This window comes from Bos grunniens, chromosome 4 (genome assembly GCF_055505025.1).
Source record: "Bos grunniens cultivar Pamir isolate PY7600 chromosome 4, Bosgru_T2T1.0, whole genome shotgun sequence".
Classification (NCBI taxonomy): Eukaryota; Metazoa; Chordata; class Mammalia; order Artiodactyla; family Bovidae; genus Bos; species Bos grunniens.
In genome coordinates, this window is record NC_141168.1 from 74,257,412 (window position 1) to 74,278,895 (window position 21,484).

The 21,484-nt window shown below is 41.5% G+C and overlaps 1 protein-coding gene across 18 annotated transcripts in view; it reads right to left on the minus strand.

Moving 5' to 3' along the window:
• The window catches only part of LHFPL3 (LHFPL tetraspan subfamily member 3), a 696,681-nt gene that overhangs the window by 209,506 nt on the left and 465,691 nt on the right, over positions 1 to 21,484 (minus strand). Inside the window, exon 3 of one of the 18 annotated variants that reach the window (XM_086397015.1) lies at positions 6,813 to 7,005. The exons of 16 other annotated variants lie outside the window; for them this stretch is intronic. In XM_086397015.1, coding sequence (XP_086253141.1) covers positions 6,950 to 7,005 — 56 coding nt within the window. In that variant the 3' untranslated portion in view covers positions 6,813 to 6,949. Of the gene's footprint in view, positions 1 to 6,812; positions 7,006 to 10,808; positions 11,104 to 21,484 lie in introns of those variants that run through there. One more of the 18 variants, XM_086397030.1, reaches the window with a different exon arrangement.

A 21,484-nucleotide genomic window follows, 5' to 3' on the forward strand; every position in this document is an offset into this window, starting at 1 on the left:
CTTCTTTATTTCCTTGCATGCATGCTAAGTCACTTTTGTTGTGTCCAACTGTGCGACCCTGTGGACTGCAGCCTGCCAAGATCCTCTGTCCATGGGATTTTCCAGGTAAGAATACTGGAGTGGATTGCCATGCCCTCCTCCAGGTAATCTTCCCGACCCAGGGATCGAACCCACATCTCTCACATCTTCTGCATTGGCAGGTGGGTTCTTTATCATTAGTGCCACCTGCTGCTGCTGCTGCTGCTAAGTCACTTCAGTCGTGTCTGACTCTGTGCGACCCCATAGATGGCAGCCCACCAGGCTCTGCCATCCCTGGGATTCTCCAGGCAAGAACACTGGAGTGGGTTCTAGGAGAAGTTAAATAAATGAAAATCTGGATATGCTGGGTTTGCCAGACCAGTGGGACAGTCAGCTGGCAGGGTCCACTGAGTAGAGCTAGAGCTCTAGATGCTCACTGACTTAACAAATTTGTTGAGTGCCTACTTTAGCTCCAAGCCCTCTTTTAGAGACTTGGGCAAGAGCAGTGAATAGTCATCATCATGTCAGCATCTGGTAAGGTCACAGAGGTGGCTGAAATCCCAGGAGTGTGAGACAAGCAGAGAGGATGGCCAAAGACGGAGTCCTAAACAACCTCAACCAGAGGACAGGTGGGAGAGGAAAAGGGGGCAGCGAAGGGAGCTGAGAAGGAGTGGTGACAAGGGCAGGAGCACACAGTTTTAGCTGGAACAAAGGGAGGGGATCAGGTCTGCTTTTTAAGTTTAAAAAAATTTAACGTGCTTAAAATACACACAACCTAAAATCCATCATATAAACTATTTTAAGTGTACAGCTCCATGTATTAAGTGTATTCACACTGCTGTACAAAGGATTTCCAGAACTTTTTCACCTTATAAAACTGAAACTCTATACCCTTTAAACAGTTACCCATTTTCCTCTCCCCCAGCCCTTGGTAAGTGAAAAGTGTTAGTCATTCAGTCGTGTCGGACTCTTTGCGACCCCATGGACTATAGCCCCCGCTCCATGCTGTCATGGACTGTAGTTCCTTCGTCCATGGAATTCTTCAGGCAAGAATACCGGAGTGGATTGCCATACCCTTCTCCAGGAGATCTTCCCGACGCAGGGAGTCTCTTGCATTTAAGGCAGATTCTTTACCATCTGACCCACCAGGGAAGCCCCCAGATCCTGGTAACCAACATTCTAATACTTCCTGCTTCTATGAGTTTGATTACTTTAGATTCCTGATGTAAATGGAATTGTACAGTATTATCTTTTTGTGGCTGGCTTATTTTCTTCGCATAATGTTCTCCAAGCACATCCATGTCATAGCATGGGATAGGATTTTCGTTTTTTAAAAGAAGAATAATATTCCACTGTATGTATATACCATATTTTATTTATCCATTTACCTGTAGATGGATGTTTGGGTTGCTTCTACCACTGGGTTATTATGAATAATGCTGCTATGACACAAGTGTGCAAATACCTCTTGGAGTCTCTGCTTTCCATTCTTTTGGATATACACCCAGATGCAGGGCGGCTGGGTCATACAGTCGTTCTAGTCTTAATCTTTTGAAGAACCACCATACTGTTTTCCATAGTCTACTTGGTTTTTGATATCTCTCTCTAATTCTGACTGCAAAGAATAGAAAAGAGAGCTATTTTATCATTAACTGTGTGTTGAGGAGAATATATGTATTATCTCACATAATCCTCAAAATAACATTATAAAAGGTATTATTACCATATTTTACAGGAGATATAGAAACAATAAGTAGTCCATATAGCTAGTTAAGACATGGGACTTGACTTCGGGTTGCTCTGATTTTCAGATATAGCCATTTTGTTGTTATATTTCTAACAAGAAGGGCTCATTTTTTCAAATTTCCTATTGATTCATGAACAGTTTTCCATAATTTGGGGAGTATTTTGTTAATCACATAGTTACACTGAAAAGGATCGAGAGTCAGTAATCATACAGCCACTCTGATAATGTGGGCCACAAATTCTTAAATAGTCATATCCTTCTATGCAGAAAATAGAAGCAGTTCATTCCTAGGTATCACCAATAGTACTCCAGGCTAGCACTACACTGAGCCTCTCATCTCCAGCTTGGTGTCTGCCTTGTACCCAGTTGCTGTTATTGTGCAAAATTAATGAATAGTTTGTAAACTAGCATCACTTCTGTGAAAGTTGATGGACATGTTAATTATACCTTATTTAGATTTCACAGTTGCATGACCCAGATTCTTCTTTTCTGCCAAATTTCCAAAGATTCAGTCATTTTAGAAACTCCAGTAAACACAGTGCATTACAATGCAAGCAGTGGAGGAACTGGCCACACAGAGGCAGGATGATGATGAGCTTGGTTTATCTGACTGGAGGGCTAGAGTCAGGTAGTCTGTTTTCGGGATTTTAAGTTGATTCAACAGTGTGTATCTTTCCTCTCTGGGGTTTTATTAAAGTCTTTTGTAGGCACTGTACCTACTCAGTGTCTCCTTTCTATTAGGCAAGGATGAAAGCATTTACTTGAAGCCTAATCCTAGCTGCTCATTACCAATTTCCTCAGTGCATTAACTCTCTTTGGTGCTTGTAGTCTATCTTTCTAGAAGATCAATATGCACACTTAGGTTTGAACTCTGGCTTCACCACTTTTCATTGAGCTACTAATATGACAGGCATTATGAAACAGCAGTAAACAAGATACAGTCCCTGTCTGCGGGAGCTCAGAGAGAGCCCACTGGGGCTTAGCAAGTGAGGAGGCAAGTACACTACCTCGTGGCCAGGAGGAAGCAAGGGGACTGTGGAAACACATGGAAGAGATCCCTATTCCAGGAGTTAGGTGGAGGGTTATGTTTGGGAAAGCTGCCTGGACAAAGTGTTGTCTAAACCAGTGTTTCTCAGATTTTATTGCACACTAGAATCACCTGAGGGGATTGTTAACCAGAGATTTCTGGGCCCCATCTTTATAATTTCTGATTCAGTACATTTAGGGTGGGGCCTGAGAATTTGCATTAAGTTACCAGTTGATGCTGTTGCTGCCTATTCTGGGGGCACATTTTGAGAATCACTTTTTAAAAAAAATTTAGCTGCACCAGATCTTATTAATGGTTGTTGCATGCAGACTCTTGTTGCGGCATGCAGGCTTCTCTCTAGTCGTGGTGTGCAGGCTCTCTTGTTGGGTGCATGGGCTCAGTAGTTGAGGCACACGGGCTTAGTTGCCCCACAGCTTGTAAGATCTTACTTCCCCAACCAAGGATCAAACCGTACCCCCTACACTGGAAGGCAGATTCTTAACCACTGGACCGCCAGGAAAGTCCCAAGAATCACTTCTTCAAGTCAAGATATGAAGGAGGGTGAAGATGGAAAGACTGTGTGTGTGTCTGTGTGTGCACATGTGTGCTTGTGCTCACCCATGGGGTGGCTGAAACAAAGGGAGTGCTGGGTAGAAGTATTCTAAAGGCTTTGTGATAAAGAAGGCATGACATGCTTGGGGACATTAATGCTGTAGAGTGTAGAATGTACACGTACTGAGAGGGAGGTGTCAGCAGTGACACATTACAAAGGACTCAGCTGCCGTCTCGGTGGATTTATACAAGGACAAGGATTTGAGGCAAAGGATTGAAGATGTTGACAAAGAAAGGACTGAAGTGAGGGTCAGAAAGCAAGTGATGACAGATAAAGTCAAGCCTGAGGGATCAAGGTCTTGATCAGCTTGAAGGACAGAGAATGGGTATCTGGGTTTTTTGCCTTTTTTTTTTTCCCTGGAGGCCAGAGGTAATGGCAGAGTGCAGGATCTAGATTGGGTGACTGGAGTGGCAAGGAACTGAAGAGCATTAAGCAGAGGAAACCAAAGAACTGAGTCCACACTTGTGTGTATGATCACTGATAAGCTCTTTATGAAGGTGGCAGGGCTTGAAGGTGAAGGAAGACTGGGGAAGCTGGGACCGGGGCTCAAATGCTCAGAAAGCATGCAGGTCTGAGAGGCTGTAGATTACAATGATGAGGGACTGGGAAAGAGGAGGCTTGGTGACACAAATCTCAAGTCTTTTTATTTTTTGTGTCTTTTTTTAAACCTGGGGGTGCCAGAATATGCCCTGGAATCTGCACTCGAAACCAAGGAAGGCAGTGTCCTTAAAAGGCTGTGGGATGATGAGCAGGAGCTTCAGAATGGGGCTCTCAGGGCAGAGCAGGACTTTGGTTGAGGCAAGGAGGTGGAGGAAGATTCAGGGAGGAAGTTGAAGGAGTTTTTCTTTTTTTTTTAATCATAGGGGAAAAAAAGAAAGACAGTGTGCAAAGTCAGATGTTCCTCGCATTATGGTGGTTCCAGGGTCTTTCTGACAGTGGGAGTGGGACCCCTGCCTGGGACACAGCTATGGCTCTCTCCCATCCAGGGAGTCCTGGTTCCCATGAAGGAAAAGTAGACTTCTGCACGAGCACTTGCTCAGGAGGAAGAAGTGGCCACCAGTGTGTGGGGTGGGATCTCTTTGCTCAAGGATGAAGCCACACCTATACAGATTTGTAGAAGAGGAGGGGCACTGGATCCTGCAAAACTGCAAAATTCCTTCATTTATAGGCAACATTATAAGTTATAAAATAGATTAAAGATTACTTTAAAAACAACAAATTTCCCTGGAGATGGAAATGGTAACCCACTCCAGAGGGAAATCCTATGGACAGAGGAGCCTGCTGGGCTGCAGATCCATGGGGTTGCAGGTCCATGGGGTTCCAGAGTCAGATGTAATTTTGTAACTAAGCATGCATGCATATTGAAAAAAAAAATTTAGAATATAATTATCTGCTTTTCATACATTTTCTGAGAGAACTATATGGCATAAAATTGAAAGTTGACAATCAATAACCTGTAAGTACCTAATTTACCAGATTCTTTCTTTCTTCCAATTCCTTCTGTAGAATCTTAAAAAAAAAATTTGCATTATATTCCACAGTAACAACAGGCCCAACTTTAGTTTTAAATTTGTTTAAATCCTGAATATTATAGCTTACTAGAAAATCTTTCTTATAGTGTTTTATAGGGCTTCAATATTTTCTATGTAAAGCACATTATAATACATTTTTTCAAAACTGAAAAAAAATAAAAACAACAAATTTATACTATTTTGAGGAATTCCACTTAGGGATTTTAGTCATGAAACTGTGCTGCAGGGATGGATTCTTAGAGATCAAAGACTGTTATGATAAGAAGCCTATGAACTGCACATGCCTATTGAGCTTGTGTAGAATCCATGTTCCAGGAGAAATGAAAAGAGGAAGGAAATGAAAACTAGTGTTCAGGAGTTCTAAACTATAATCTGTTAAACTATATTTTAGGTACAGAAGATACAGAAAATCAATAAGGCATCTCCCTGTCCTCAAGCAGCTCCAAGTTTAATGAGAGAGACAGGTAAGTGAGTCCACACCGATTAGAGGCTCTGCTTATGTGGCACTTACTAGGCCCTGGTGATGCTTTACATGTGTAACTTATTTTATCATCACAACCACCCTATGAAGTTAAGACCTATTATTATTCATTCTACAGAAGAAAAAAACAAAGGCGCAGAGATCATACAGTTGATAAGTGGCAGAACCAGACCTTGAACCCAGGGAGTCAGGCTGAAGACTTTGTGTTCTACCACAGGAAGCTGCCTGTAATTACAGTATGTGTGAAAATAGCTATAGAAGGCTCATGAATAGGGAACAAAAGTGGGAAGGAGGGCTCCCAGAGGACATAGTGGCATTTGAATAGGCCCCTGACGAAGAACAGCTCACATTTATTGAGTCAGGCATTATGGCAAATATTTATATTCTACATAAAATAACTGCATTGAATTGAACCCTCTTGGGAGAAGGCAATGGCATCCCACTCCAGTACTCCTGCCTGGAAAATCCCATGGACGGAGGAGCCTGGAAGGCTGCAGTCCATGGGGTCGCTGAGGGTCGGACACGACTAGCGACTTCACTTTCACTTTTCATTTTCATGCATTGGAGAAGGAAATGGCAACCCACTCCGGTGTTCTTGCCTGGAGAATCCCAGGGATGGGGGAGCCTGGTGGGCTGCTGTCTATGGGGTCACACAGAGTTGGACACGACTGAAGTGACTTAGCAGCAGCAGAACCCTCTTGACATCCCTCCATGGAAGCTCAGTTATCATCATTCATCCCCATTTTAGAGAAGATCACACTGAGACACAAAATGCTTTAGCATATTTTGGAGACTGACTTCACCAAGGCAGTCTGGTGCCAGAACTGGGGCACCCTGCCACTGCACGGCAGGCGCTCCAGAGGGGAGAAATGGCGCGTAATGGTGAGAGGGGACAGGGGTCTGGAGCAGAGGGAGAGTGTTGGCCAAAGTAGGAGGAGGTGTGTGTGGGAAATGCCCTGATGCTAGTGGGTTCAGGGACTTCCTGCAGGGAGCACATAGCTGGGAGACTGGACAAATGCAGAGGGAAGGATTTTGATTCCACTTGGGAATGAGGATAATTGTTCCTTCCGCATGAATACACAGAGCTCAAGAGTGCCTCTTGGATAAATTTGTGAAGTGGTGAATCTGTGGTTGGTGTGCTCCTGCCGGCCCCCTCCCCACACCAAGCATACATCCCTAACTCATGTGACTCAGCAATTCCAATAGTCAGCTGATTCTGGCTTAGAGAGGGAATGGCTGCACAAGGCACTCAAGCCTTGTGGGTGAGGTGGGTATGGTTGCCAACTCTGCACAAGGTTGTGGGAGAATGAGCTACTCACAGTACCGTCGGGCTGCTGGTGACTCGAGGAGGGACCACAGAGAGCCCACAGCTATGCAAATCCAAACTCAGTCAATCTGGTTTGAAACATGTATGAAGGACACTGTGAGAAGTACGTGGGCTTAGGATCTCTCCAGCCATAGCACCTCTGGCTCTGCCACACGGATAGGAACCTGGTCTGCTTCCTTCTCAGTCCTTCCCCAAGACAGTGTTCTAGTCCCAGGAAGCTGAGCCCAGGTTGTTGTGGAAGGAGCTTGGGTAAGCACTGCCTGGGTAAGGAGAACAGATTAAACACATGCCAGATTCTTTCTAGACATCAAATCCTACACAGGCCAATATGCATCAGGGGGAGAAAGGCTGCTGAACTGATTTATTTAAATTACAAGGGACCCCCATCCTCCCTTCTTTTCATGGGAAGGAATTTCTCAAGAGAAAGTGATTTCTGCTGTTTCTGTCCCAACTTTGCCTCCAGCTCAGTCATTCAGATAGGGAAGGAGAAAGAGCAAGTGGTTAATCTACAGCCACTGAGCCGCATATCAGTGAGCCATAGAGGACGGGTGCAGTGGTCCCCTCAGGTTCTGCAGAGTAATTAAATAAGACAAGTGATGTGATCAGGCACTGGGGATTTCTGGGAACGTTGCCTTTGGGGATTTGGATCAGGGCAAGGGAATAAACAGCTGCAAAGGACAATAAGAAACTGCAAACACAGCAACTAGAAGGTATCCTCAGGAAAAGCCTTGCGGCTCCTTATTCCCATCAGAGCCTGAGCCGGCAGCACTCCCTGACTCGATACCACAGCAGCAACAGAATCAGGACCAATGGGCCACATAGGGATTCTGCTAAAGGACTTCAGGGCTTATTTGAGTGCCATTCCTTGCTAACTTCTAAAATCCTGTTTTCTAGGAGGCCCTGGAAGGAAAATACCAAGTGCTCAAGCCTAAGGCCATCTCCAAACATATCAAAGAATCTTCAGAGGTGATGGTTTAGGTGCTAAAGTCATGTCCAACTCTTGCAACCCCATGGTCTTCAGCCCTCCAGGCTCCTCTGTCCATGGGATTTCCCAGGGAAGAATACTGGAGTGGGTAGCCATTCTCTTCTCTAGGGGATCTTCCTGATTCAGGGACTGAACCCGGGTCTACTACACTGCAGGCAAATTCTTTACCAACTGAGCCACCAAAGAATGTGCAGAGATCCATTAAAAATCATACATGGAACACTGCTCCCTCAAAGCAGAAAATAATAACAAGGGAGGTGGCTTCTTTCTCCTAAGGCCACACTAGAAGTCTGTGGGGCTATATTTCTCTCTCTGCAACTCTTTCCTTTGGCCCAGACAACTTGAGACTCCTAGAGGTCATGGCACCCAGAATCAGACAGCACAGGGCCCTCTGGATGATGCTGGAACATAATGCTCTTTTTCAGCAAGGTGGTCTTAGGACACAGTTCACTAAATTAAGCATCATTTTATTTCTCAAATGGAGCTTTTTGCAGCTGAATCAGGAGTGAGGGGTATTCATCCATAAGTAGATATGTCTGTTCCCTTTGTTATTAAAAACCTATCACAGATTTTCACAATGTGGGATTAGTTGCCCTTCAGTCTGGCAGCCCACCCATCCAATGTGATCTTCATAGCTCTACATGCTGTAAAATAAGAAACCAAACACTAGGGAAATTCTCAATGAAAATGCAGTATTTAACTGTCAATACAAATATTTGGGATGTTAAAAAAGCTATTTCTGGTTGGATTAAGACCACAGATTCTCCAAGTGTGGACCCAGGACCTGTAGATCCATATGACCTATGAGCTTGTCAGAAATGTACATCCTTGGCCCCACCTCAGACCTTCCAAGTCAGAATCTTCAGGGTGAGACCCAGTGGAGCAGAAGGCTTGGAAGGTGGTTTTGGTGTGTACTGCTAGGTGAGAACCATTGGTTTATGCTGACCTGAGAAAAAGAGGGAGCAGGCAGGGGGCTCCTGTACTTGAACTAGACTTCAGGGCCTTTCAGACACAGGCTGTCTGAGCTTGGGAGGAAGGGAGGAAAGAGGGGTGACTTGCGAGTGGGAGCGGGGAGACCCATAGGTAGCGTGGTAGCATGTATATTCAGTATGAATTTTTAAATTTTGCTTTATTTGACATTATAGTCATGGCAATAGGCTAAAGTGTCATATTTCCAAATACACTTTTCTTATCAGTATAGGCACAGAGTTACAGCTGTAGCCTGGGTGACTCTGGACACACAGAGATGACTTCCCTGCTAGTGCTTTGTATCTATCATGCCCACCATGATGAAGCCTTGATGTTCTCAGGAAAGCCTTTAGGGCTATATCCACTGGATTTATCTACCTCTTTGGCTTTAGTCGGGTACTAACCAGTCTATACCTTCACCCCCTACTAGGAAATATGGACAGAGGCTGTTTTTGGAATTATATTTTCCTTCTTTTCTTCTCAACAAAGCATTCTAAGATTCTGATACAAATCAGATGCATTTTAGAGTACATATGGAAAATCAAGATTTAAGAAAAATGTAAACATGCATTTTTTCATATTCTGGTAGGCTGAGAAAAAAAAAAGATGGGAAAGACAGTTCAGAGAATCTAGAAGAAGAAACCCTGAAGAATAAGCCTTTTGGCCAAGAAAAAAGATTGTTGGTTGTTGGTAACATTCAAAAGATTTGCATTTTTAAAGTTAATGACTAAAGTAATAAAAGGTTCCAGTTAAATTATTACAGTGACTGTTTGCTTCAGGGCAAGCAAAAAACCTTTGAGGTTTTAAATCACATTTTTCAGTCTGGCAGGAAAGGGTATTTTAAATTCCTACAAATGATTTCTTTAATCTTTGTAACTTTTCTCTACCTGGCCCCTCATTCTCACACACCTGGCAGGCAAATGGAAAAAAAAAAATTGTACAAAAGAATGTTGGTATTTGGATATAAAGGTAGAGCTGAGGCTTCCTTGGAGATATCCTAGGTTAATAACCTATAAAAAATTGGTAGCTGTATTTAATTGCCTACAGGACATCATGTTTTGGTTATCCTGTTTTTGAGCTTTGGTGTGATCCAACCTTTGACATGAGCATTGACAATGGGGCAGGACCCTTGAAATTGAACCTGCCCCAGAAAAGCCCAGCGACGTGCAGTAACTGTAACACCAGTGCTGACATCTCAGCATTTGCATCAAAGAGGCAGGGCAAGTGGAAATTTTACAGTACAGTTCTGCACTAATGCATAAAGATGCTAAGACTCACATATTTTGCCTCCTGAATGAGGTCTTTAATCCAGCATGCTCCTTGTACTGCAAACAGAGATCCTCAGAGCAAAACTCCATTAAAGAGCATGATCAGAAAGAACTGAATGCACAAAAGTTTTTGAATAAAACAAAACATATCTCAATGTCCAGAATATAAGTAATCAAAGCACTCTTTGTCAATAAAGCCCACATTCTGGAAAAACATTGGGGCCTAGTGATGGGCATTTGCTTAGAGGCTTTACTGAGGTTTAAGCCCTGGAAAAGCAAAGGGTTTTATTTGACCTCAGATTGCAAAGACTCTTTCTACACTGTCTGAATAAAGGTACAGAAGTGAACAGCAAAATGGCTGGAACTGGGATCTGGAGACTGACTGACTGGGACCAAATTCTGACTCCATTGCTTATTAGCTGAGTGACACTGAACAAGTTATCTAAAAATCTTTTGCATTCATTCCTTTATTTGTACAATAGGGCCAACAGCAGTATCTAACTCAAAGGTGGGGTTGGGTAATGATGTAAAGTGCTTAGAACCATGGCTTGCACATAGCAAATTCAGTAATTTCAGCTTCTACTACCAATATTATTTTAATTTTTATGAATGAGAGTCCTGTAAGAAGATGAAAGAAGCAGCATTGCTTTCTTCCTTTCTTTCCTCCTTTCTTTCTGTCACCATTCTTTCTTTCCATTTCTAGTTCTTTGCCACATTCCAAAAGGGATCTGAAGCTGAGGAGTGACATTGAGCATGTTTAGAGTGATGTCTGGATGCAGCCTTGGTCTGGAGGCAAAGAGGCTGAGTTCTCTTCCTGGCTCTACTGTTAACTACTAATAGCCATGTGACTGCGGGGAAGTTTGCTTGCCTTCTTTATTAGTTTGCTAGGGCTCCCTTCACAAAATATCACTTCCTTAAAACAACAGGAATGTCTTATCTCACAGTTCTGGAGGCTAGCGGTCCAAAGAAAGGTGTCCACAGGGTTGGCTCCTTCCAAGGCTGTGAGGGGGAATCTGCTCTAGGCCTCTCGCTGGCTTCCAGGGGTTTGCTGGCCATCTTCAGCCTTCCTTGGCTGGTAGAAGCATCATTCTGCTCTCTGCCTCCATAGTTACAAGGTGTTCTCCCTGTGTGGGGGTCTGTATCCAAATGTCCTATTTTACAAGGACTGGATTAGAGGCCCACCCTACTCCAGTGTGACCTCATCTCAACAATTATATCTACAAGGACCTTATTTCTGGATCAGTTCACACTCTGAGGTACTGGGGATGAGGACTTCAACATGTGAATACGGTTGTGGGGGCAAGACACACAATACAACCTATAATAAAGGGGACACTTTTCAGAGTCTTCTCGATGTTGCTGTGCTCTGTGATTTTCTGAGAGGGGCATAAAGCTTGTATGGTATTTCTCCAACTTAACTAGAGAGCACTTTGGTTCTGCTCTGGAGAATCCTGATGGCCTCATGCTAATCATCACAGCCTTGTGGACAATGCTGATGGGGCCGGGACTTCCCTACCGTGAATATGGAGAATCAGGGCTGACCACAACCCAGCTTGGAATGTCCACCCTCCATCTCAGGGCAGAGTCCATCCTGGCTCTCCTCCAGCGGCACCCCGCCTATCTGTGGCTAACTTGCTGGGATGATGGATGAAACCAAGCCAGCAGCCCCTCACTGCCTTGTCAGTCTTTGGTTGGGTGAGAGCTCCCCACTCCCACCCCCACAGAGGCCCTTTCTGGCTCAGAGACAGCTAGTGTGGGTGACAGGGAGACTGGGTGGCTGCATTTACATTCAAGCAGCTATGATCCCATGCAAACTAGAAAGGAAAGCCCATAAGGGAGAAAATGACTTACTCATAAAATTTTATAAATAGGTTGAAAGAAATACCTGCCTCAGCTTTGCTTTGTGTTGCTGTCAGCAAGCACATCTTTCATAGCAAGCTGACATTCTTGTCAACAGTGCTGTTAACAGCATTCTGAATAAGGTAATTACCCAATAAAGTTAGTGTTAGTCAAACTGCACAAAACTTGAGTTAAAAATATATCTGATTGCAGGACGGAAACCTGAGTCATGTGTCTTACCCACTGAACCTGTGATGTTCCTGCCTTGAGAGGAGGAACCGTCTCAGGAAGGAGGCTGTCATTTATATTCTGGACGTGAACCCACTTTTGGAAGGAGGAGCCTCAAGGATGCTTTCTTCTCTACCTTAAGGCAGCAAGAAAACGAGATTTTTGCTTTCTATTTTATCTCTGCATGATGTTTCTGCTCACTTTGCAAGGCACAGTGCAGTTTAGCACAGCCTGCCCTCTTCCTTGAAAAGTGAGCTAAGGTGGCATCAGAATAGGAATTCATACCACTGTATGGGTTTCAATGTCCTTGTAGGACTGGTGCAAAGAAACAGTCTGAGTGCTGTCTGAGCTGTCCTGTCTGCATGCCCTGGAACTGCAAAGTTGTGAGACAGCTCACACAAAGGGCATTAAGTTTGAGCAGAGGGAGTACAGGACTTAGGGTCAAAAGAATTGGGTTCTAATAGCCAGTGTGTCATTAATAATTGATTGATTTTTGGCAAGCCAGTTTCCTTTTTCATGCCTCATTTTTCTCATATGTCAAATGGAGGTAAAAAAAAAATTCACTCTATCCTTCTGGGATGAGATAATAATAATAATAGGCATGGAAGTACCATGAATATAAGTAGTTATTTTTAGCCTAAATGATTGGCCAGCAGGGAAGTTGTCATTTTAGGATATTAAAAAAAAAGAAGATAAAATAGGAACTAATAAAAATTAAAAATACAATTAAGGAACTTCCTAACAAACATTAAGTCCATGGCAGATAGCCTCACTAATGAATTCTACCAAAAAAAAAAATCAAAGAAGAATTAAACTAATTCTAATCAAACAATTCCGAAAAAATAGAAAAGGAAGAAGCACTTTCAAACTTCTTTTACAAGGTCAGTGTTACCCTGATACCACAACCAGACAAGGGTGCCATAAGAAAAGAAAATTAAAGGCAAATATCTGGGATAAATACAGATGTAAAAATTCTCAACAAAATATTAGCAAGCCAAACTTAACATTACATTAAAAGGATCATATATCATGATCAGGTGGAATTTATTCTAGAGTTGCAAGGATGGCTCAACATCCACAAATCAATCAATGTGATACATTAACAAAATAATGAATAAAAATTCTATGACCATCTCAAGAGATGCAGAAAAAGCATTTGACAGAATTCAACATCTATTTATGATTAAAAACTCTCAACAAAGTAGGTATAGAGGGAACATAAATCAGCATAATAAACGTCATATATGACAAGCACATAGCTAATATCCTACTCAATGCTGAAAAGGCAAAAGCTTTCCCTCTAAGATCAGGAATAAGACAAGGATGCCCACTCTTGCCACTTTTATTCAACAAAGTATTTAAGTCCTAGCCGTAGCAATTAGACAAGAAAAAGAAATACAAGGCATCCAGATTGGAAAGGCAGAAGCAAAACTGTCACTGTTTGCATATGAGATGAGATGATATATATTAATAGAAAACCCTAAGTACTCCACCCAAACCCCTATTAGAACAAATAAATACATTCAGCAAAGTTGCAAGATATAAAATTAATAGGCAAAAATCTGTTTCTATACACTAGTAATGAACTATCAGAAAGAGAAATTAAGAAAATAACCTAATTTACAATTGTGTCAAAAAAGAATAAAATACCTAGGAATAAATTTAACCACAGAAGTGAAAGTCTTACACAGTGAAAACTATAAGATATTAATAAGAGAAACACTACACAAATAAGTGGAAAGATATTATGTGCTCATGGATTAGAAGAGTTCATATTGTTGAAATGTCCATACTACACAAAGCAATCTATAGATTCAATGTAATCCCTATGAAAAATTTCACAGAAACAGAACAATCTGAAATTTGTGTGGGGCCACAAAAGAATGCAAATAGACAAAGCAATTTTGAAAAAGAAGAACAAAATCAGAGGCATCATGCTCCCTGATTACAAGCTATGTTACAAAGCTACAGTAATCAAAACAGTGTGATATTTGCATAAAACAGATATATAGATCAATGGAACAAAATAGAGAGTCCAGAAAAAAAACACTCATATATGATTTATGACAAAGGAGTCAAGAGTATGCAATGGGGAAAGGACATACTCTTCAATAAATGGTGTTGGGAAAACTAGATAGCCACATGCTAAAGGATGAAATTGGATCAATATCTTATACCACATACAATAATTAATTTTAAATGGATTAAATATGTGGATGTAGAAAGTAAAACTATAAAACGCCTTGAAGAAAACACAAGCAGTAAGTTCCTGACATTGGTCTTGGTGATTTTTTTTTTTTTTAATTTGGCAATGAAAGTAGAAATAGGTAACTGGGACTACATCAAACTAAAAAGCTTTTGCACAGTAAAAGAAACCATCAACAAAATGAAAAGGCAGCCTAATGAGTGGGAGAAAATATCTTCAAATTATATATCTAATATGGGGCTAATATTATATCTATATGTATAAAGAGGGCTTTCCTGGTGGTTCAGTGATAAAGATCCACCTACCAATGCAGGAGACATGGGTTCAACCCCTAGGTAGAGAAGATCCCCTGGAGTAGGAAATGGCAACCCACTCCAGTGTTCTTGTCTGGAAAATGCCATAGATAGAGAAGCCTGATTGCAGTCTGTGGAGTTGCATGACTGAGCACTACTATTACTGCTACTTTATATATAAAGAACTCATACAACTCAACAGTGAAACCTCAAACAACTTGATTTTCAAGTCATCAGAGTAATTATCCTCCAACTAAAATATATTAATTACTTAAAAAAATCATCAGAGGACCTGAACAGACATTTTCCCAGAGAAGACATACAGATGGTCAACAAGCATATGAAGATATAGTCAGTAATCATCAGTAGTCATCATGAAAAAGCTAATCAAAACCACAATGAGCTATTACCTCACTCCTGTCAAGAATGGCTGTGATCAAAAAGACCATAAATAGCAAGTGTTAGCAAGGATATGGAGGAAAGGGAACCCTTTTACAGTGTTGGTGGAAATGTAAATTGTTGCAACCACTCTGGAAAACATTACAGAGGTTTCTAAAAAATTAAAAATAGATCTACCATATGATCCAGCAATTCCACATCTCAGAATTTATCCAAAGAGGATGAAAACACTAATTTGAAAAAAAAAGTTCAAATATCTCAGGTGGAAGGGCTGAGAACAGTTCATTATGGAGGTTATGGGTGAGCTGCCCCTGAAAAGTGTGAACAAGCAAAGATTGATTGATTAAATCAGTGACTGCAGAGCTCCAACCCTGTGCCAAGCATTGTTCCAGGGATTTGAGAGTTCATCAATGAAGAGAAGGAATATCCTTGCACTTAAGAAACTTACTTTCTAGTGGAGGAAGGTCAGGGCCAGGTGAGTCAGAAGATGCAAGTCATGAGGGTGAGAGATGATCCTGGGAAGACAGCAGTGTTAACAAAGATAACAGAAAAGAAACTCACAAGGGCAACAGAAAATTCATTTCTGGTTTTGTTTCACATTATTTGGTAGTGGCTGTCTGGAATTGATGCTGAGGAGAATTCTGAGACTTCCTTCTGGCTCAGGAGGATGAGGGACAGGGTTGATTAATGATGTGTGGAAAGGGAGAATTGGAGGATATGTGTTGGATGTTTGCCATTCTCACGTGGCTAGATTATACTTGTGCCATTACGGTCTGTGCTCTTCCAGTCTCCTGAGAATGTTTTGAAGTTCAATAAGTAAGTACTATGAAGCCCAGCACTTGGATATTCTCACAGCAAGGCTTTCATACATACATGGAAGTGTTACTGGCCTACTTCTCTAATTTTTATCTCCTCTACATTGAGATCACAAGTAGGTGTGTAACGCAGCAATGTTTCATAGAATCTGTTTCTGTTTGCAGTTTCACTTCTTTGGCTCCCTGGACCCCAGCTCAAAGTGATCTTCAGCCTCTAAAGATTCTCAGAATTTTAAGTTGCTTATTTTTTTATTCCTGTCTTCTGTTTGGAGTCATCTAATTTATCCCATTCATAGCACTTTAGAGAATGATATATTTCTTTCCTTTAAGTTTCCTAAAGAAACTATGCAGCCCTTCTTGTTGACTCATCTTTGCCTCATAACTCTTACAGTTAGTTGGGGTTTCAGAATATCTTATACTAGAATGACTCCAGCTGTCTAGATGGGCCTCAAAGGAGGAAACCCTACTACTTAGGCTTTGATGAGTCAAATAAATAAATTTAGAAAATCCTTTCTCTGTTGAGATTGTACTGCTTTAAGGCTACCATGTTAGTGCAAAATTTATTTTGGATATCAAGAGTGTCCATTTCTTCCTTTTGGAGTGGACTACAGGAAATTGCCATATTTCAGGTCAAAAAGGCTGCCAAAAATTTCCTATGGTTCAAGGTATGTTTGCATAACTTCTTCAGCAATCCTAATCTGGAGCATCTGAGCTTTAGACTATATTAGGGAAGACTGTCTTGTTCTTAGAAAGGCAAAAGAGAAATGAATGTTAATATTTTGTTAGAACATGTCTTTCTGCCTTTAAAGCCCATTCTTCCTGTTACCTCATTATGACAGTAAGAAAAGTTGCTCAAAATCCTTTCTTTCAAAACTTGAAGACTTGGATGCCCTTGAACTCAGCTTTTGTAAATAACTTAAAGCCAGAAGGCAGATTTTCCCCTTTAGTATTCACTGGTTGGATGGAAAAAATAAAGAATTTAATGAGAAACTCGGATATTTGAAATGATATTAACAACTCTGTTTGTTTCCCAAATGCCTGAGGGCAATTTGGTTCCTGGATTAACTACTGAATAGCATCCTTGTTTAATAGCTGACAGAACCTTGCAGGCTGGTGTTCAGGGAAGTTCTGTCTGATCGTGTCTTTTTATTTCATTCATGTAATCCAGTGACTGTTTGTGCATGCAGTTATGGAGGTAACTGGATGTTTTGATAAACATTTGTATGAAGGATTGCAGGGCAGCTGAAGACTGCAACACAACAGGAAATTGGAGACAGGGATGTTTCAGTTTGCTAGAAATTGGCAACTAACCCATCTTCTTAAAGGGGGATGCTGGGAGTACTGATCTGTTCCTGGAAATAAAAGCCAAACCTATCTCTTTGTGCCATGGACTTTGCTCACTGGACCTACTTCTCATTGTCTGAAAACCGTCAGTCATAGAAATAATGCAGCCAGTTGGCTAATTAGCAGGGATTCTGCTGCAGGAAGGGGAGCATCTATGGATGACAAAGGGACACTAAGAGACCTTGGCTCCCTGCACTGTCACCTCATATCATTTAGTCACACGTATGAAATGTGCTGAGCAAAGGAGCAGGCTGAAGCCCAGCTCTGCTGATGTCACTAATAAAAATGGCAGCACTCAGAGAGGTTTTCACTCCCCAGAGACAGAGTATGTTTGAAGTCAATTCACAAAAGGCTAGTGAGACGCTGTCCTTTGGTGTCAACTTTTTCTCACTGTGCCAAGAAGAGGGTTCTCAACAAAGTCTCAGACTCCCTCTGCCAACTGACCAGGTCCCGGTCCTTAAAGATGATAGACGATCTGAAGCATGAGGATCAAAACTAAAGATCTGAGATATTCCCAGTAACAGGAAGAAGCATTGTTCCTGGTTTTGTTTTCTAGTACAAGAATCACAAGAGTGTTTGAATGACTGCTTCAGTCTTCAATGAGCATTCTCCTTGGAGGTTGATGTGAAAGATAGCAGAAGCTTCTTTTTCTTTCCTCAAAGAGTCATTGTCTCAGAGCTTTAGGTATTAGAGAACAGAAGATGCCACGTGATGGGGATAAGAGGTAGAAAGCAATCTGGGAGTGCTTACTTTTAGGTAAAGATGAAATCTCATGTCTTCTTTTTCTGCTTTGTTCTACAATTTTCTTAAAATTCCTGTCACATAAAGACAGTATAAATAAAAATTATTTTGCAAGTGGGGAAAAAGAACTCAAATTTGGAGGTGTGATGTTAGAAAGGCATAGTCAGAAGCCACTGAACTCTGAGTTTTTATTCTAAAGCCAATCTGTGGATCTGGTGATATATTTTGGTCCATTCATTTAACTTTCATGATTTCTTCAAGAAAATCACTCCCTGCCACCTGTGGAAGTTGCAAGTTGGTTTAATTAGGGTTTTTTACTTTGAGAGGCTCATGAAAGGTGTTTAGAAATACAAGGTAGTGTAACAAAGTAAGCTGAGGACATCTTATAAAAAGATTAAAAATACACACAGGGTACCTAAAACTCATTTCAGAGAAGCCTAAAAGCAAACTTTGCCCAGAGGCTACATAAATACCAACTGGAGAAAGTAAGACCAGCTTTTCCAGGACTCAAAATATCAGAGATAGGGTAATTCTGTTAATCCTGTCCCTTTGAGTATTACCAGAATTTTCAGCCGCTCTCTCCAGTTCCTCTCCAGGATGGAAGCACCTCTGGGTTTACAAATCCTCCATCTTCCCCATTTCTTCCAGAGCTCATTCCCTGACTGCTGGGCGAAATGACCTCTCTCAGCCCCATCCACTCCCCAGCAGCTCTGGTTCTAACAGTTTCTATACTGAGGGCACTAAGTGAGAAGACTGCAGAGAATGAGCATGATGGTTATCTTGACAAATAGCAACTTCAGAAAGTCCCAGTTTACCCCATTTCTTCAGAACTTTGACCCATTTTTAAATTGGTTTGGATTATAATTTCATCATTCAAAAGCTGGAGACATTCAGTGATTTTTGCTTTTAGCTTTCTAAAAAGAAAATCCAAGTATCTTAAGTTAAAGATAAGCAATTACAACGCTTTCCATAATTACAAGCTCTGTTTAATGCAAATAATAATGGAAATAAAATGTATGAACTTGGTATCCAAACCAAGACTAAGCTACCTTGGATTTGGTGCCAATCAGAGATACTGACCGCAAACACTTGAAACGAGTTTCCCTTCCCCAAACAGTCTTCCCTGGTGGTGCAGAGGTTAAAGCGTCTGCCTGCAATGTGGGAGACCTGGGTTCGATCCCTGGTTTGGGAAGATCCCCTGGAGAAGGAAATGGCAACACACTCCAGTATTCTTGCCTGGAGAATCCCATGGACAGAGGAGCTTGGTGGGCTACAGTCCATGGGTCGCAAAGAGTAGGACACGACTGAGCGACTTCACTTTTTTTTTCCCCAAACAGTGACTTTATGTGTTCTGCGTATGAGTTTCCTGGACCATATGGTATGGTTTCCCAAAGCCACAGTTTGAACTTTGCCAAAGATTGACAGAGTGATAAAGGCAAAAAAACTGAGAAGAAAGAGGCATCAGAAAAACAATGGGAGCAGGACGTTGGGGAGCAGAATAAAAATGGATGGTGAGGAGTGGAGTGAAAAACTGACTGCTCTCTTTCTCATCCTCTGATGTCACACTTTGCGACTCATCTTAGGGGCTCAGAATCAGGGGATCACACACAAAGCTAGAAGTATTGCAGTCGTTTTCAAACTGCAGGCCAAGGAACCCCAGCAGTTCTTTTCTGGGGCTGCCTCATAGATGGGGAAGGAAAGAAAGGCTTCATTCCACTTTTCCCAGATCGTTCATGGACTTGACAACAAAACAGAATCCTAAAGGGAGAGCCAATTATAGTTTTCCAGATGAAATTTAACCCATTTAGCATTTCGGTTTTAAAATTAGGATCATCGCAAAATGAGCAAGGTGGAGAAAGTCAGTAACGATTAGAAATGATCCAAGTGAAACATTCTGTCATTATCAGTTCACACTCATCGTGGCTGGACTTTCCAAGCTGACAAAGAGGGTACTCCTCACACTGGCCTCTCCAAAGTCTCGTTCCTATGATATTCAGACTCACAAGAAAATACAAATTAGCTGTAGATCACTCCACTTCTCACTCCTTACATTGTCTCCCACCTCTCCTAAGTTTCTTTTGTTTTCTAGAAAACCAAGATAACAGCAAATCTCAGCTTAATGATTCGCACAAATTATTTTAAGGTCATTCCAGATGGTCTCCATGGATTTCTGTGCCAACTCAAGAACAAAGAATTTTTGTTACACAATGATGGGATAATAGAAAAGATATTGAAGCAAGCCATAGACCAGGGTTTAGAGAATTACCGGAGCTGACTATAAAATATGGAAGAATGTGCTGGAGTTTTAAAACAGTTCCCAGGTAGTGTAAGAAGTGCACGGGGGTAGACAGAGCCTGATGTCAACCATGAAAGAGCTGCCAGAACTTTTCCAAAGTGCAGGATTTCTGCCCAAGAGATTGGAGGCTGGACTCCCACTGCTGTGCCAGTCATCACACATTTGCACTGCACATAAATGGTGGGGAGTGGAAACACCTGCTGAAAGCTCTGCTGACACAGAATTACAATAATTGAATCACGGGGCTCTGCCCTGCTGCCACAAGGTCATCATGGGAGGAATGATGGGGCAGCTTACAAAACTAAGAAGTATTTGGTCTTTTACATGCCCTGCACTGCACTTTATATGTGACAGCAGCTTGGTAACTGTTAAAGATGGTGCAGGAAATGCCTTTGTAATTTCTCTTGGGAAATGTCTTTCTTTGCAAAACTTAGGTTGAAAGGAATGCATAACTATTTCTAAAAGTGATGACAAGAAAGCAAGAATGAGTCCTTTATGCTAATGCTGTCCCTCCCTAACATAAATAGTTCCCAAGGTCTATTAAAATTGGAAGGTCATCTAGGCATCTCTTTGAAGTACAGCAAGAAACCACAGCAAGGTCATTTTGGTCAAACACCAAGTTCAACAGCATTCTGCAGCCTATGCCGAACTTTAAACTTATAAGAAAATAATCTAACCTGATTTCAGATGTGTTTTATCAGCTCCCTAGTAAACTACTGGTGACATAACCTTTCCTCTTCCTTGTAACTAGGCTGGAATCCTTTCCCTTAAAATGGTCATTTATTTAAACCTATCAAAATTTTAAGAGTTCAACAGAATTTTCCCCACCCACTTCATCAAAAACCAAATCAACAAGCTAAGTGTCATCTTTCAGATGCTTTTAAGGAACCCATTATACGAAGTGTCTTTGAAGTTTCAGATCTGATAGCCTATGAAATTGTGCTCCATTTACATTTTAGCTTCCCTCACCCATACCCCAACATTATTTCCTCTAAGAACTAGAAGATGGAGGTGTGAACCTTGGCACCAGCTCTTATGAAATGTATGACCTTGAACATGTCACCTAGCTTCTGTGAGCATGAATTTTATTTTGCCTGTAAAACGAGGACAATAAAATGAAGATTGCTGGAAGGATCAAATGAGATAGAGGATATAAACACACATAAATTGTAGAGTGCCCCACAGATATAAATACTGAAGAAACAGTGATAGTACAGTGGGATGAGCATCAAATTTGACATCAGGAGACATAGGTATAAATCTGGAATCTTCTGCTTAACAGTTGTGTGATTTGGGGCAAGTCTTGTAAACCAGGGAAGACCCACTTTCTTCAAATGTAAATGTGGATTATGAAAC